A 16,236-nucleotide genomic window follows, 5' to 3' on the forward strand; every position below is an offset into this window, starting at 1 on the left:
ATTAGAGTATTTAACAAGTGAAAGCTTGTAAATAGATGAGCAATAAGACTTTATGTGGGCCTGTTGAGTTGGTTCTTCTTCTTACTCCAATAGGGTTTTTTGGATGAAAATAACTATATTGTTTCTAATAGGGATCGGCAGTATTGTTCTAAAGATTTACTTAATTAAATATTTCATTAAATGTTCCTGCAGTGCATCTGATTTAACCATTCCTTTTGTTAACAAGCCAGATGTAAATCCAGACAGGTTTTGGCTTCATCTGAAACAGAGTTCCATTCACATGTTTTTTGTATTCAGGGAGTGACCCTGAAAGAAAGGAAGAGTCTTGTTGTTTTTATAAAGCTCACTACAGATCTGCAGAGGTAAAAGACATGGCCCTAAAGTATTTGCCATGATGATACTTAGCAAGAGTTTTTTGGATTTTTTGCTCACCATGAAAAGACATTTTACACATCTTAAGTTTAATCTCTATAATATAAAGTGAGAATGTGATACCTCTACAGTTAAAATTTCAAGTCCTGATGTTTCTGCCTCTGCTGGGAAAGCCCTGTTTTTTGGCTTTTTGGAGGGGCTAATGCAGTTACTGTATCTTCTGTCCTTACTTAAAAGGATGTTTAAGGCTCTTCTGGATGGGCAGCCTGTATGCTGGCACAGAGTGTACTTTAGAAAAGGCATTGAGTTGCTGCTGTCTAGCCCCAGGACAGTAGGAACTTGGGGCATCTTAGACTGAACCAGAGGGAAAGGCAGTAGGACAGGCTTAAGAGAAAGGGAAGGAAGTGGCTGAGGCTGTGAGGCTCTAGAAAGCAGCATAGAGGTGAGTTCATAAGTGGGTAGTGGGACAGGTTTTAGCAGTGGGAAAAGACCAAAAAAGCAGTGGCTGGAGTGCAAAACCATCAGCCTGGTCAGAGAAATTGTGGATATTTTGGAACTAGAAAAGCCTAAAAAGTCGCTTTGCATACATGCATAAATCTATGCATGAATCTATATAGAGAGATAGATATGTGTGTGTATATACATGTAGTCTCTATTGGATATGAGTGACAGTGAAGGTTTACTTCAAAATACATTCTGGAAGATTTTTTTTAATTTGGGAAATCCTTTAATACACAATTTCAGCATGGAAATTTTCAGGAGGGCTCTCTGTATTTTTCTTCCTTCTCATATTCTTTCTGACATACATACCACCCTCCTTCCTTTATTTTTAAATAAATGAAGAAAAACTAAAGCAGGAGACTGTTCAGAAAAAGTGTTCCACCTCAAGTTTTGGATGCTTTGTCCTCACTTGGTTTGCTGTTAGATCCAAAGATATAGATATACCTTTATGTCAGGAGACAGGACAACACTGAAAATGGCAAGGAGAATTGTATTGGACTTAATCAAGAGCTTTTTAATGGAATTGATAACAACTGGTTTAGCCTAAATTAGAATGACTCTTGCATGTATTTATTTACTGAGAATGGCACAAGAAACCATTCGCATTCCTTACAGAGTTTTGCTGCTGGGTGATAGCTTTTTGCCAGATTTTAGATACTTCATTTCCATATTTCCCTGGCAGATAGATCTGCCAGTGGTGACTAATGTAGCATGAAGTAATTTGAATTCTATGAATATAGCTGTCTGAGATAGATAATAGCAAATATCTTTGTATAGGATGATGACTCCTTTAGTATTCTGTAGAAAGGAATGTTGTTTGTCTGTTTTCAAGAGAGGGTAAGAAGAAAGATCAAATTAAGTGCTCATTTAAAAAAATATTTCTTAATTTTAGAAAAATCATCTAGTTCGAGTCATGAGCTCCCATGTTAGGCAGTTGAATGAATTCTTCAAATCTGCAGTGACAAATACATATAACAGCTTCTGGAATGAAAAACAGTTACATTGTCAATTTGTTTTTACTTGAGCCCTCTGTGGGTAACTGCAGACTCATGGTGGTATTCGGCCTCCTTTTTTTTCCTGCCAAGGATTCAGAAGACTAGCAAAATCCAAATATGTTTTTAATACATTGAATAAATGATTTAGCGGTTCCTGTGCAGTGGCTTTTTGAATAACCAGTTAATTACATTATATGTTGGTCTTCTGGTGTGTTTTAATTTACTAAACAAAAGATTGGTGAACTGCAAAAAACCCTCATGGATTGGGAAGACTTTTGTTCCCCCAGCATACACAGATTTACTAAAAAAATTTGTTAATGAGGTATTGGTATGTCTAGCCTACCGTTATTGTAAGGGAGGGGATGTGAGAAAACTGAGAACTTTGAAGTGGTTTGGGATTTATAAGCAGACAAACAAGAGCCCCTGTGCTGTCACTAGAAATTCTTGATATTTTCTGTACATGGAGTAAAAAAAAAAATAAAAAAATGTGTGTGAGCAGCTTGCTGAGGACACTGCAAAACCTGAACCTTTCCTAGGCAATTTGTGTGGCTGGCATGGGGCAGGCAGCATGTTTGTAACTGGTTCTGTTTCTGCAGAACAAACAAGAGCAGTGTGGTTTGGTTTATTTGGCTTTGACACAATCTAAGGGCACCTTGTGAGCTGTACCTCACAGTGCAGTGCTCGGGTGTGCTGCTTGTTTGAGGGTGCCAGTGATTGCACTTGACCTTTAAGCCTGTGCAGGTTTCCATTTTATCTCAGGGCTGCAGCCTTTCTGCATTTCCTTAGCCTTGCATCTTTGGCATGTCTTGTAGCCAGTTACTCTGGGATTAGGCAACATTTCTGGTTCTAGACAAGGTTTAAAATGACTGCCAGTAGTTTGGACCTCCTGCTGCAACTTTGGAAAAGTGAACTTGGGTTATTTTAAAAACAAAGTTTTTAACAACACAGAAAGGCTTTGTTGCACCGCCGAAAAGCTTTGAGTAGCACTGTGGTGAATGGAGGGAGAAGAGTTTTATTTTGATAGCTGCTGTTCAGCATCACTACACTGACTGATTCCCAAATTCTTGTGTTTGTACCTTGAAACATGATCTACAGCTTTCTATAGAAGCATAAGTGACTGAAAAGGGAATATATCTATTTTTAAAGAATCTTTAATATAAATGATTGCTACAACAGTTTTCACGCAAAGATTTAGGGCTGACAGTGTGTAACAGTAAGAGTTAAAAAGATCAGATGCTTCTGCTTTGGGATTTTTTTCCTGTCTTTGTAAATCCAGCTCAGTTCTGACTGAAGCCACTGACTTGTCCATCCTTTGACTTTTGAAAAATTGGGATTTGTTATCTAAACCCAGGTTTTATTAGGGCAAAGACCCCACCTTGAGTATTGCGTCCAGCTCTGGCATCCCCAGCACAAGAAGGACAATCGACCTGTTGGAGTGAGTCCAAAGGAAGCCATCGAGTTGATTAGAGGATTGGAACACCTGTGTGAAAATGCTAAGAAAACTGGGAATGTTCAGCCTGGAGAAGAGAAAGCTTTGGGGGGACATAGTAGCAGTCTTCCAGAACCCAAAGGGAGCCTATGAGAAATTGGAGAGAGACTATTTTCAAGGGCATATAGTGACAAGACAAGGGGGAATGGCTTCACATTGAAAGAGAGTAGGTCTAGATTAGATGTTAAGAAAAACTTCTTTGCTCTGAGGGTGGTGGCGCACTGGAATGGGTTGTCTGGAGAAGCTGTGAGTGGCCCATACCTTAAAAACATTCAAGCCAGGCTGGATGGGGCTCTGAGCAAATGGTCTGCTCTAGTGGAAGGTGTCCCTGCCTTCATCAGAAGGGTTGGAATGAGATGATCTTAAAGGCTCTTCCAACTCAAACCATTCTTTGATCGATTCCATGATTAATTTCTTGTCACAACAGATACAGATGAACAGTGGGTGACACCGCATTTGCAAGGACTGGCCTCTAATGCTCACTCCTGGTTAGATGTGCTGTGGGGAGCCCTGGCTGTCAGTGATTACTGCGGCTGTGGAGCGTAATTGTGCAGTCCCAGGGCTGCAGCCGCTAGGAGAAAAGCCACCACCGTGTGGCCACGGCAGCGTGTGCGGCTGTGCCGGCCTCAGGAGGGCTCCGTAGGGATGAGGAACGATCCCGGCAGGAGGCGGAGGATCGGCCGTGACGGCGGCGCCGGAGCCGCGGCCTCCCGGGGCACAGCGCACGGCAGCCGGCAGGGGGCGGGCAGGGAGAGGAGGCCGGGAGGGAAGGGAGGGGATCTCGGGAAAGGGAAGGGGCCTCGGCAAAGGGAGACACGGCCCGTGGGCTTCGGGATAGCGGCCCCGGCTGCCTCTGTCCCGTGCGGCTGCCTCTGTCCCGTGCGGTGCCGCTGCTTGCAGGGAGAGCTGGGCAGCCTCAGCCCGAGGTGTGTGCCAGCAGCTGGGCCTTGGCTCCTTCAGCAGGGGGCTGCAATGAAACATTACCAGACTAATCAGATATTAGGAAGAAATTCTTTAGGGTGAGGGTGGGGGGGCACTGGAACAGGTTGCCAGGGATGTTGTGGATACCCCATCCTTGGGAGTGTTCAGTCAGCCTGGATGAGGCTGTGAGCAGCCTGCTCTAGTGGGAGGTGTTCCTGTCCATGGCAGGGGTGTTTTAACTGAGTGATCTTTAACTGACTTTAACTGATCTTCCAACCCAAACTATTTTATGGGTCTATGAAATAAATTCTAGCAATTGGTTTTGATCTGCATGCAGGCCCCTGGAACTGCCTGTCACATTTTTGCTTTGGTTACTCTAGATGCACAAGCCTGTGTAGCAGGGTTACAACAGAGGTGCTATTCAGTAGATAAGAATGATACAGTATCTGTTGGAGAAGGTGGTGCTGGGGAAATACACGCTTCTGTTGTTGTATCTGCTGGCTTTATCTTTTTTTCTTTGTAACCTATCTTCTGTGCCTATCAACATTTTCCTTCTAGCTGCTTCTGTAAAAGCACTGGTAGAAAGATACTTTCAGTGAAATGCTTTTAATAATGCTTCCATTAATGCTGGAGGTTTTCTGACTTGTAGGTTCAGATGATCTCATTCTGTCACTCAGAAGTAACAGAGAGGTTTTACATGAGAATGTAAATGCTCAGCTTCCAGCTTCTTCAGTTGTCTGCAAAATATTCCTGTTTTGAATCTCTGAATCTTTTGTTTCTAGTTCTTCTATCCATTTGCTGAATTTTGGAATCAATTTTTATGTTGCAGTCCCCATTTTAGAAAAAATTGTTCCTTGAAGTGCAGGATAGATTCTTACCATTTAATTAGAATTACTATCAGAAAGTACTGTTGACTGTGTATGGTGAATTAATTTTTAGTCATGTGTGGGAACTTCCCAACAAAAGCAGGTGTTTGTCTATGAGATTCCCCCTTCTGGGTATCCCACCAGTATTTTTAGGCTGTTCAGACCATTATGTAAAAAAAAAAAAAAAAAAAGACCCTCTCAAAAATCCTGTGTGGCCACAAAAACAGAAAATTGAACAGAACTTGTAAATTCTTGTCCACTTGCCTTATGCCACAACTCAGTCCAGTCTGTTCCTCCCCTTGCTTGGCTGCTCAGGAAGATGAAAATGGTGGTGGACATTGTAGCACAGAAAATGCCTTCTGAAAATGACATTCATGTAGCAAGGAACTATCTTATCAAGATCTTGACAAGTTCCATGAGGTACAGTACTGACTTACATGTGCATCCCTTCTGTTTCTTCCCAGTGCTTGGATTCCTCCTGCCATTTGTCAAGCCCAAACTGTCACAGAAACCCTCTTCCCAATCTTCCCAACCTTCTTTTCCTTGTGCTCCAAATGCTGCTTGTGTTGTGCTAGTTTCCTAGTCTTGTGCTTCCTTAGCAGTACATCATAGAAAAGTAATTGTCTCATAAAAGATAAACCTTTTCAGCTGAATTGATGCCTAGGAGATCTGCTGAATTTGCCTTACCAGGTATTTGTGGTATGCTGAATTGTCAGTACTGTTAAAGATGAGCAGTGGGGGGAAAAGTTCATGTGATGTTCTGTGCAGCTGAACAGTGGAATTGTAACTTTTTCCATACCTGCACACAAGCTTGGAGCAAGCAAGGATTGTCTGGAGCCTGTCATCATATGGCTGAGCAGAATCTTCTGCACTTGTTTGCACTGAGAGTACTGGGGTTCCTCCACTGTCCCTACCAAGAAGGAGCAGCTAGAGATGCTCTGCTTAATCGCTTTCTCTTTTGTCACACTGAGAAGAATAGGCTTTTGTTTATGGAAACAATTACTTCTTTTTTTTAGTGACAATAATGATGCTACACTTTGTAGTGAAATTACAGTTTCCCTGTAGAATTGTTATTCTCCTTTTGTAATCCTGCATGCAGATTTTGGAAAGGCAATTGATCACTGATTTCTTCAGACCTTGCTGAATGTACTGTGAAAAGCCATGTACTCAGAGCTGACCTGTTTTGAAGATATTTGCTTTAGTTTTGGTCTCTAAATGCAGTGGTGGTATGATAACAGACAAATGTGTAAAAAGGGGGAATGAGTAAAAAAATGTAGAAGTACCTTTTTACAGTTCAAATTGAAAATATGGAACACTTCTTCAGTGTAGCAAATTACTTAACCTTGGAGTAACAGATTTCTTAAGTACAGAAGTGCATTAAAAAATTGTAACAACTACAGGTCCTATAAGCCTTTATTTCATACTCGGACTTCAAAAGATGGCATTTGTCAAAGCTCATATTGCATCTAAATTTTAAATTACACTTCCTCCAGGACGAGCCAAGAAGAAGAGCTATTAATTACTTTCTAAGAAGGTCCTGCTTCATTCCCAAGTGAGAGGGTCCAGACAAATGGCCTGTAATTGGCATCTGCTCACTGAAACAGAAGTGGCTGGATTCCACCCAGAAGGCTTATTTAACCTTAGGGAAAAAAGAATGCACTTACTCCATGAGTGCTGAGAGCTGTAACAAAACAGAAAGTCCTTGGAAGGCAATGCAAGCTGTAGTTACTAATTCCTGAGCAGAAGGAAGGAGGTAGAGGAGTATGAAACAGTTTTTCAAAACAGTTTTTAAGGTACATAACTCTAACAACAACCTATTGTTGGTACTTCTTAGACGGAATCTCTTCTGTTAGGTGAGCAGGAACATTTGGAGGTGATATCCAAGTAGATATTTGGGGACGTACATGATTCACTGAATTAATACTGAAATGTATTCTTTAAAAAACAATCTCAGAAAACACCAAAACAAACAAAACCTCCCTGCATATCAGGGATTCCAAACATTTCAAGAGCTGAAGCAGCATTTGCCTGGAGTTAATATGATTGCTTGTATCACTAACTTGTATGAAACAATGTACACGGCTTTAATCCTTCCTGTCATTAGCTCGTTTCTTCCTATAAGCTCCTCCTATATGCACCTACCTACAGTAAAATCTTACCAAAGCCTTACTGTTGGCAAGTTGTAAAAGAGTTCAAAGTGTAATATTGGCTTTAACTATTAAATCTCTGGATACACGTCAGGCACTTTAAAATTTATCAATCTCTGTTCCTTGTAAAAAATACCCACCTCACCACGCATTAAAAAAAAAAGAATTGGTACTTCACTGCATCTCAAGCATTTTAAAGAAATGGTGATGTCTTTTCAAAACTGGCATGCATGCACGTAGAAGGTTTTACTGTCATTGAAAGTCATTATACCTCAGTCCTATCTGTGAAATGCTTTACTGCTGCCCTGGTAGATTTTTTGCTGTATGTCACCTTGTTGAAGTGTTTGCATTAAAGCAGCACCTGTGCCTCTGTTGCTTTCAGAAGGAATGACCTGGCCTGCAGGCCGCACTCCTGGCACGCAACCAAATTTACCGAGAGTCAGCCTGAGGCAGCCACGTCACACCGCGCCTCGGCCCATGCCTGCACCTCCTGGCACTCCAGCTACCATGCAAGGTGAGTCTGCTTGGCTTACACACATCCAGCTCAACAGCCAGCCTGCAACAACGCAGCTCATGTTGCTGAGGGTTTTTTTAAAAAACAACCAACACAGAATTGTGGTGTTGTACTCTAGAGTTGCCTGTCCTTGGTGCATGAAGGGGGAGTTGGGGAAGTTTGATGTGTGGGTGAGTGGAGTTCTGAAACGGTTTGTGATATGTGCATGTGATTGAAAGGTAAGAAACTAGCTTTAAAGGCAGTCACAAGGTTCTGCTTCTTGCTCTGTTTTTCCTTTCAGTGTCCACTGGGAAAATCCTAAGGCAAAGTAACCATCAAAATTAACATTCATGAAGTGAAATAGGAAAGGTAGAAGAAGATAAAAATACTGTTTCAAACAATTAAAAGGGCTTTATCTAAAGAGAGGGTGCAGAATGCTTTACTGTTGCCTTTTAAGGTATTACTGGTTTAATTAGTTTAACTGTCTTTCTGTAATCCTTCCCTGCATCTGTGATCTTGCTTGTCTAGAGAAGTAATAAGACCAATGATTTTCAGTCCCTGTTTAAAGCACTTTAATATTTGTTAGGTCACATTCAACACTAATGGAGAAACAGCCTGGACACCCAGGCAGTTCTAGCTGTGAAACTCTAAACCTTTAGGTAACGCCCCTTTGTGTCTGGTTGCAGGTTCTTGTTTGTTTCCTGCTCCTAGGTTACATTCTTTATCATTTTCATGGAAGATTTTCTTGGTTTTTGGGAGGGAAGGGGTGTTAATTTTTTTTTGCCTTTTGTTACTTTTTCCTCCTCAGTTACACTGAGCATTACAAAAAATTAGTCTGGTGTGCATTCCCGGTTTGGGAAGCAGACTTTGGTTTTCTATACTTAGTGCTGTGCATTCTCTGCTGAATCATTACTCCTTGAGGTTAATCTTTGGTGATAGTCAAAACAAAAAAGTTAATACTTCTGGTTTTTATTTTATTGTTTCATCTAAATTTTACATTTGGATGAACATTTACAATGTTTTTACATTGTTTTCTTAGGGAGCTCCCTACTGTTTTTAAGCTAAGTTTTTAAACTGCCCTTGAATAAAGTCAACAGAAAGGGGGGTTTTTAAATGTTGTTTGTAATACTTTATTAGTAGAAATTTTAGCAACTTTGATTACAATTTCTGCTGCTTTACACTGATTTAAGGTTTGTGTTTAAATATCATATGATATTAGATTTAGATTTTTAGATTGATTTAGATTTATAGATTTCAAGAGAGTAAAAGTCCTTGTACATAGAAACAAAATTCAGAAATTTCTAAAATCTTCTACAGGGTTCCTCATTGCAATGCTATAGCTAAAGAGTATTTCTACTATTAATGAGTCTTCTCTACTAAGCTGTAAATCATTATATGCTTCCTGCTCTTCCTAGTGGTTGTCCTTGTACCTTGTGAAAGTAAAATACTACAAGATGTGTCTCAAGGTGTGTTTGATAGGAGCTGGGTGTGTTCCAATACTTAAAAAAAAGAGAAAAAAATGGTTCCATGCCAGTTTGAAATGAGGTTTGGTCGGGAAATTCTGGATGTAAAGGAAGAGGGGATGGGAATAGAACAGTCCTCTCCCTTCACATATCAGAAAGAGCCACAACTGCTGGCAGACACTAATACTAATAAAAACAAGGGATTCTTTCTCACATGCTGCTGAAAGATTTAGTGGCCTTAGCACGGTCTCTAATCACAGTTCCCAGATCACTGCCATGCTGAACCCCTTGGCTACCTGTGCTGCCCACTTAAAAGACAATATATTTGGGAGATTTGTCAGCCCTGGTGTCTGTTGTCCAAGACTGTTTCAGAGGCAGAGCTGCTTTTACCCTGCTGCTGCTGGAGGATACCCAGCATTCCCATAGTGGCAGCCCAAGGATTTTGGTACTTTGGGGATCTCAGTTGCAGAGTGGGGTTCTTGGGGCTTGCTGATCTGCAAAAAGAGGTGAGCAGCCTCTGAGATTCCCCACTTTACAAGTACATTTCACAAAAAGCTCAGCTGATCAGAAAGCACAGCGATCAGTAGCTAAAAACAGCAGTATGCAAGGAGATAATTGAAATAGCCCAAGGAGGGGATACATTTCTAGCCCAGGCATCCCATCCCTGGGCTGTTTCTGGAATTTCATGTCCTTCCTTGAGCTAAGCATCTGAAATTGTTATTCAAAGCCTAAAATCTCTTCTGATTATGCCTACCTGCATCCTCTCAGTGAGTGTGAAAATTCACTAAATCACTTGTAAAACATGGAGAGCTCGTGGGGGGAGGGGGCACACACCACACTTTTTTGTGTTGGTGGAGTGGGGCACAGCTGGCCAAAACAGCCCCATGAAGACTGTCCATACTATCTACTGTTAGGTTAAGGTATAGGCAGTTTGATTTGCTTTAGGGTTTTGTTGGTTGGTTGGTTTTGCTGGGGCTTTCTTTTTGCCAGCCTGATGAATCTGAACATTTGAAAAGGTGGATGAAGCTAGAGGAAGATAGCCCAGAAGAGGCTGTAGGAGAGAGGGTGGTCCTGGAACCCAGCCCTTCATATCCAGCACTATATGTATGGGGGTTTTATCATGTGACTTTAATGCAAAAATTGTAAGTTATCTTTGGAAGCACTAGGCTAGATCTAGATGCCTCTCATGGAAGGCTAGAAAGCTGGAACTTATAAAGCTTTTGGTGCCTTCATTTCCATCTGTGAGTCTTCTGTCTTTTTCACAGAAGTCATAGTAACATGGTGCAGACTTTTTTCCTGGCCCATCCTAAACTAAGGCTGAGTTTACTTTTCTGGGAGGAATGTAACTGAACTATCTTAAATTGCTGAAAGTTTAAACCCTGCATTTTCTTGCAGTAGGGTATACTATAACAGAGGAGCCTTTGGGTTTTTTCTGTGCCCCTGGTTGTACAGATGAACCCAGCCACCTCTTCTGCTTCATTCTGGTATTGCAGGTGTGGCTGTGGGACCAGTGTGCTTTGAGAAGGCTGCCTAAACTGAGCTTTTGGGGCCGTTAGGGTCAGGTGCATCTGGTTTGTAATCCCATGCTGTTGCTGAGAGGAGATAATTTCTGTAATGGTCCAGGAGCAGAAGCTCATGCCCCAGGGTTGGGAAGGGTGTTTACTGGCCAGTGTGGCCAAGGGATGGTGTTTGTAGATTATTCCTGGACTTCACCTACCCAACTTTGACCAGTGTAGGTGCTTATATGAATCTGCTCTAAAACAGCCACTGAGAGAGGATTATCCTGGGATGCCAGCCAGGCTCAGGCAGAACTGGCCTCTGCACTCTCTTCCATGTCAGGGTTCACAGGAAGATTGCCCTGCAGTTTAGGACCACAGGAGGCCACGCTCTGCATTAACATGCCATTAGAAACTTTCCTGTCCTTTGAAGTGCTTCCTGCTTCTGCTGGGTTTCCATTAGGCATTTTCCAGCAGGGCTTTGCTGCTGTGATGATATCTCTGCTTCACATTTGATACTGGCAGATTTACATGAGACCTGTAAACTGAGGCTTTCCTGCACAAGTGGCATCTTTCTTTTAATTAATGCCAGGTATCTGCTTGGATTTCATGAACTTAAAGGTCTTTTCCAACCCTAATGATTCTGTGATCTCCTTAGTGCTCAAGGGAGTGGGAATATCAGCAATTCTTAGTAATAGCTGACTTACATTACTCTTTCACAGAAAAATCCTAGTAATAGCCACAATACTTTTTACATGCAACACAGTATCAGCTTAACATGACAATTAAGACCTTTTAAAGGATTCAGCAAGATGCTTTAAATGCTGAAAATAAACAAATGAAAGAACATAAAATCCCACAAGATGAAGCTATTGTTAGTGTGTCTTGTTAATAAAATGCCTTTAGAAAATAAGCATAAAGCATATCTTCTCTTATTTCGTATAAGTTGCTTTTGACCATGTTGTCTAAGAAAAGAAGTTTAAAAGGCTATAGTAGTAGAGGGGAAAAGAACCAATTCTGTTAATATTGAATTCCAAAGAACTGTGGAGTTGACCTTTGCAATATTTTTGACAGAAGACCTGTATCACTCTTGGTATTTTTTATATGGATTATTCTAATTTCATTGCTAGCTTTCACAGGTCTCTTTACAACACAAGATTTGATAGATGCTTCATATAATTATAACTACAGGGAAGTGGAATAAGTCTGGGATTTCTACCAAGGGTCTTTGCACACAAAGGCAAGAATTTGAATTTGGTATATAAAAGCAGGAGGAGCTGCCAGTGAAGTTCAAAGAGGGAGATGTGATGAGAATAATTGTCAAGACTGTCATCTCAGCATCAGTGTGTTGGATTGACAGGAGGTGGGTACTGTGAGAGGGAAAATAAACGAAAGGAAGTGAAACAAAACTCAGGGGGTAGGAAGGTAACAGAAGCAGCAGGATTTTGGAACCGTGTCCTTAGCAAAAGACCTGAAGAAAGTAGTGACAAAGATGATGTTTTTATAGAGGAAGGAGTGGTAGGGAGAAACTAGTGGCAGTAAGGGTTCTTGAAGGAAAGTCAAGTTTGTTTGGCCATGCAGCTTTGGCATCTCCTCCTGAAGTTTTCCTGCCAATGTTGTGGAACTGGGTGGAATGGAATGTTGTTTTAAGAGTGTCAGCTTGAGAGTGGTTTGAAACCACACTGCTAAGGTGCATGTGCAGGTGATATTTGAGACAAATGCATTTAGTGCATCTCTGCTTAAAAGTTAAAACATCAAACAAATAGGCAGATGTGGATGTAACTTTATTGGAGTAACTTGGGAAGGGGGAATAACGTCATGGGCTAAAGAAGTTTGGAGTCATATTTCAAAGATGAAGAGAGGAAATATGTGAGTTTAACAGCTGGAAGAATCAGGGTGCCTGGAAAATAAGCTGAAAAATAAGTTGGTGTTTTTCCTGGGAAGGAGGGAGCTAATGGATCTCAAACTAAATTTTCCTAAAAGCAAAGTCAGCAAAATCAACAATTTGCATAGGGAAAAGGGACCCTTCAAGGAGATAAATGCATATTACTTACTAGCAAACTTACATCGGGAAGCTGAGGTAGTTACTAAGGTTTCAAGCTTTGAATCAGTGGTGGAATATCAAGTTGGAGCCCTGAGTTAGTGTTCAAACTTTGTTTTGTTAGATTGTCTTTAACTGCTGTGCAGATGGATTTAACCAATATTATTAAAATGGGTTGTTATAATTATGTTGTGAATATAATTTTTTTATATTTATTCTGACACTTTGTTTGTTTGTTTCCTTCAGTAGTTGTTCTTCTCAGGACTTGTCAAACCCATGGGATCAGACAAGTCTATACCGCTCTTCTGACCAATTCAGCTCTTTGGGAAGTATGGACAGCTGGGACCACACTCCCCAAGTAGCCCAGTATGGAAGACTTTCTTCTGCAAGGTCTAATAGTAGCATTGATCATCTAGGGAGCCAAAGTAAGCGGGATTCAGCCTATGGATCTTTCTCCACAAGTTCTAGCACCCCTGACCACACTCTGTCCAGTGCAGACACTTCTTCAACAGAGAACATGCTTTACAAAGTGGGGCCCTGGGAGACTGCTAAGCATGGAAGCAAGTCTGGACAGTTTTTGAATGACAGCAGTGGAACAGAGGACAAACCTGGGTATTTGCCAGCTCCCATCCAACAAGAGAACAACAAAAGTCCTAGAGCAGAGGAAGACCCAGATGGCAAGCCCACTAGCTCGGGAAAATCCAGTTTCGGACCTATCTGGTACGTCCCTGATAAAAAGAGGCCTTCATCTCCTCCCCCGCCACCTCCACCTCTTCGTAGTGACAGCTTTGCTGCCACCAAGGGCCACGAGAAAGCCCAGGGCCCTGTGTACTCAGAGGGTGCCAGCACACAGCACTTTACAGCCCTGAACCGATCGCAGCCCAGGAGTGACTGGAGCTTGGAAACTGCAGAGCAGCAGCGACGGCCGTCCAGAGCATGTGACAGGAGGATCAGCAGCTCAAATTACAAATCTGATCTCAGTTCAGAACACACTTTTTCTTCAGCTGGTGACAGGTACAGTAGTAATGCAGGAACTGTGAACAAACTGCAGCCATCCTTGTCCAGCACTGACATTAGGTTTGCACAGTCTGCTTACTCTTACCACCACCAGCACCAGTACAGCGATGAAAGCACCTTTTATCACAGTGCAAGAATCTTAGCTGCACCTAAAGATCAGCAACATTACCTGTCCTACAGTGGCATTCAGGAGTTAACTACAGATCATTTTCATGGCTACAGTCCAAACCAAGCCAGTCTGCTCAACACTTCCTCTTTGAACAGTGCTGCTGAACAGAAGGTGGACAACACTGGACAAAGTCGATATTATTGTGTGACAGCAAAACAGCCTGCTCAGGGAAGCTCAAAGCCATTACAACTCAAGGATGACAGCTGGAATTCTGCAGTGGGAACTGATTTGTCACTTGGACCTCATGAAAATCCTGCACTTATTACAATGGCCCCAAACCCAAAATACTATCTACCTCAACAATCTGTTGAATCTTCACTGACAAGGTGTGAGAACAGTAGTCATTACCCAGAGGACAGAGAGGGAGATGCTAGGTGTGCTACAGTAGAAGAATCTAAAAAACCTGATCATACTGAAAAATCTGGACAAAAGAAAAGCTGTGAGAGCTCTGAGGAAAGTGAAACTAGGCACGGTCAGCAGGAGGATGTAAAGGGCTGTGTCCTTACCACTGAAAACAGATCTGCTCAGAAAGATTTTAGGTGGGGGAAAGATGAAAGTAGCAAGATTTCTCCTCAGAGGACACCAATGTTGCACTCTTTAGCTCAGGAAGGGAAAAAACAGTCTGACAACAACCCAGAAGTGGTATCAGAACGACAGACCTCATTTGACACTCACCTGTCTAAACAGGCACGAAGGAGTGATCGTTTTTCAACAACCCTCAGAAATGAGATCCAAATGAGGAGAGCCAAGCTGCAGAAAAGTAGAAGTACTGCTACACTAGTAGGCTCATCTGAAACAGAGGAGTGCAGTGAGACCTGGAACCCAGATTCAACAGGGAATGTCATCACATCCCCCGACACAAACTTTACCAGCTCCTACAAAGATCACCTGAAGGAAGCCCAGGCCAGGGTTCTGAGCGCGACGTCCTTCAGACGCCGGGGCTTGGAGCCCAGCCCCGCGGAGTATCCCCCCAGGTCACCTGAGCGGAAAACTGCTAGTTACAACTCTTCATCACTGACTTTGGTTTCTGAAGATGCCTCTGGATTCCCTGAGGCTACACAAGCCAAACCAAATCCTACAGGGAGTGGCACTCATCACGTTTCTCGGATTGGAGCCAGGAAGAGGTTCACAACAGAGCAAAAACTGAAGTCATACTCAGAACCAGAGAAGATGAATGAGGTGGGCATGTCAGAGGATGAACGCCATGCTCATTGCCGTCCAAAGAGATCAGAAGAAGCCCTGGGTTCATTTGCAGACAGGTGGAAATTTTTTGAAGAAACAAGTAAGCCTGCATTTAGAAAATCATCACAGAAACCAGGTCCCCATGGTTTAGCAGAGGGACAGCCTGAGAGGCCAGATAGGAAAGCACAAGAGGGAGAGGAGCTCTGGCATGAGAGAAGAGATCAGGTAGCCTCTGTTGGACCTGAAATTGCTCATGCTTCAAAGGACAGTGTCCACCATAGCAGCAGCAATAGGGCTGCTGAGAGGCTTGGGAAATCTGCACAGCCACAGCGCCTGGGAACCTTTGCAGAGTATGAGGCATCGTGGAAGGGGCAGAGGAAGCCCGTAGAGCCAAGGGGCTCGGGAAGGTACCACTCAGCTGAAAATATCCTCGATACAGGCCATGAACAGCATGGGAAATCCCAGTACTCCCATGAGAGGTCTAGATCATCCCCTTCCACTGATTTCTACAAACAGGTACACATGTCTTTTGTATTATTCTTTAAGTTGCCCAGTGTGGTGGAGGACGGTAGAGGAGTGGAGGGGAAAAGAGAATTTTTATGGAAATTTCCAATTTAGGAACACTATGTAATATGGTATTTGCCTTTTGTCAGTAAAGGAGTAAATGTTACAGGTATTTGCCTTTTGTCAGTAAAGGAGTAAATGTTATAGGTAGCTATCTTAAGTAAAACAAGGAAGATCAAAGTTTGTGCTGCACAAGAGCAGTTGGATCAAAATAATTTCTTGTGTGTTGAAGTCGGATAGAAAAACATGATTGATTTGCTAACACCTTCTATTTTTACAGTAGAGATTTTGAAGGTTCAAAGCAATTTTCACCCAGACTTATTTTTTCATTGGTGTGGCTGTATTCCCTGTTTGAATTCTCTGAAACTATGAAGAAAAGTGTTCCACATGTAAATAATATATACTTTGTCTCATTTTTAATGGTTTAGTAATTTCCATTGATTTCCTCTTTTCTTCTAAACTTGCTTCAGGCAAAATTACAGAGGACTTCTGCCTGAAAAAGTTGAGATTACAAATATGC

General features: G+C 42.1%; 1 protein-coding gene across 4 annotated transcripts in view; it reads left to right on the top strand.

Moving 5' to 3' along the window:
* The window catches only part of SHROOM2 (shroom family member 2), a 117,982-nt gene that overhangs the window by 65,521 nt on the left and 36,225 nt on the right, over positions 1-16,236 (top strand). The window contains exons 3-5 of one of the 4 annotated variants that reach the window (XM_059493746.1): positions 5,460-5,564; positions 7,674-7,805; positions 13,034-15,668. In XM_059493746.1, the coding sequence (XP_059349729.1) occupies positions 5,460-5,564; positions 7,674-7,805; positions 13,034-15,668 (2,872 nt within the window). Of the gene's footprint in view, positions 1-5,459; positions 5,565-7,673; positions 7,806-11,976; positions 12,107-13,030; positions 15,669-16,236 lie in introns of those variants that run through there. The other 3 variants (XM_059493742.1, XM_059493743.1, XM_059493745.1) reach the window with 3 other exon arrangements.

Source organism: Ammospiza nelsoni, chromosome 2, assembly GCF_027579445.1.
Source record: "Ammospiza nelsoni isolate bAmmNel1 chromosome 2, bAmmNel1.pri, whole genome shotgun sequence".
Lineage (NCBI taxonomy): Eukaryota > Metazoa > Chordata > Aves > Passeriformes > Passerellidae > Ammospiza > Ammospiza nelsoni.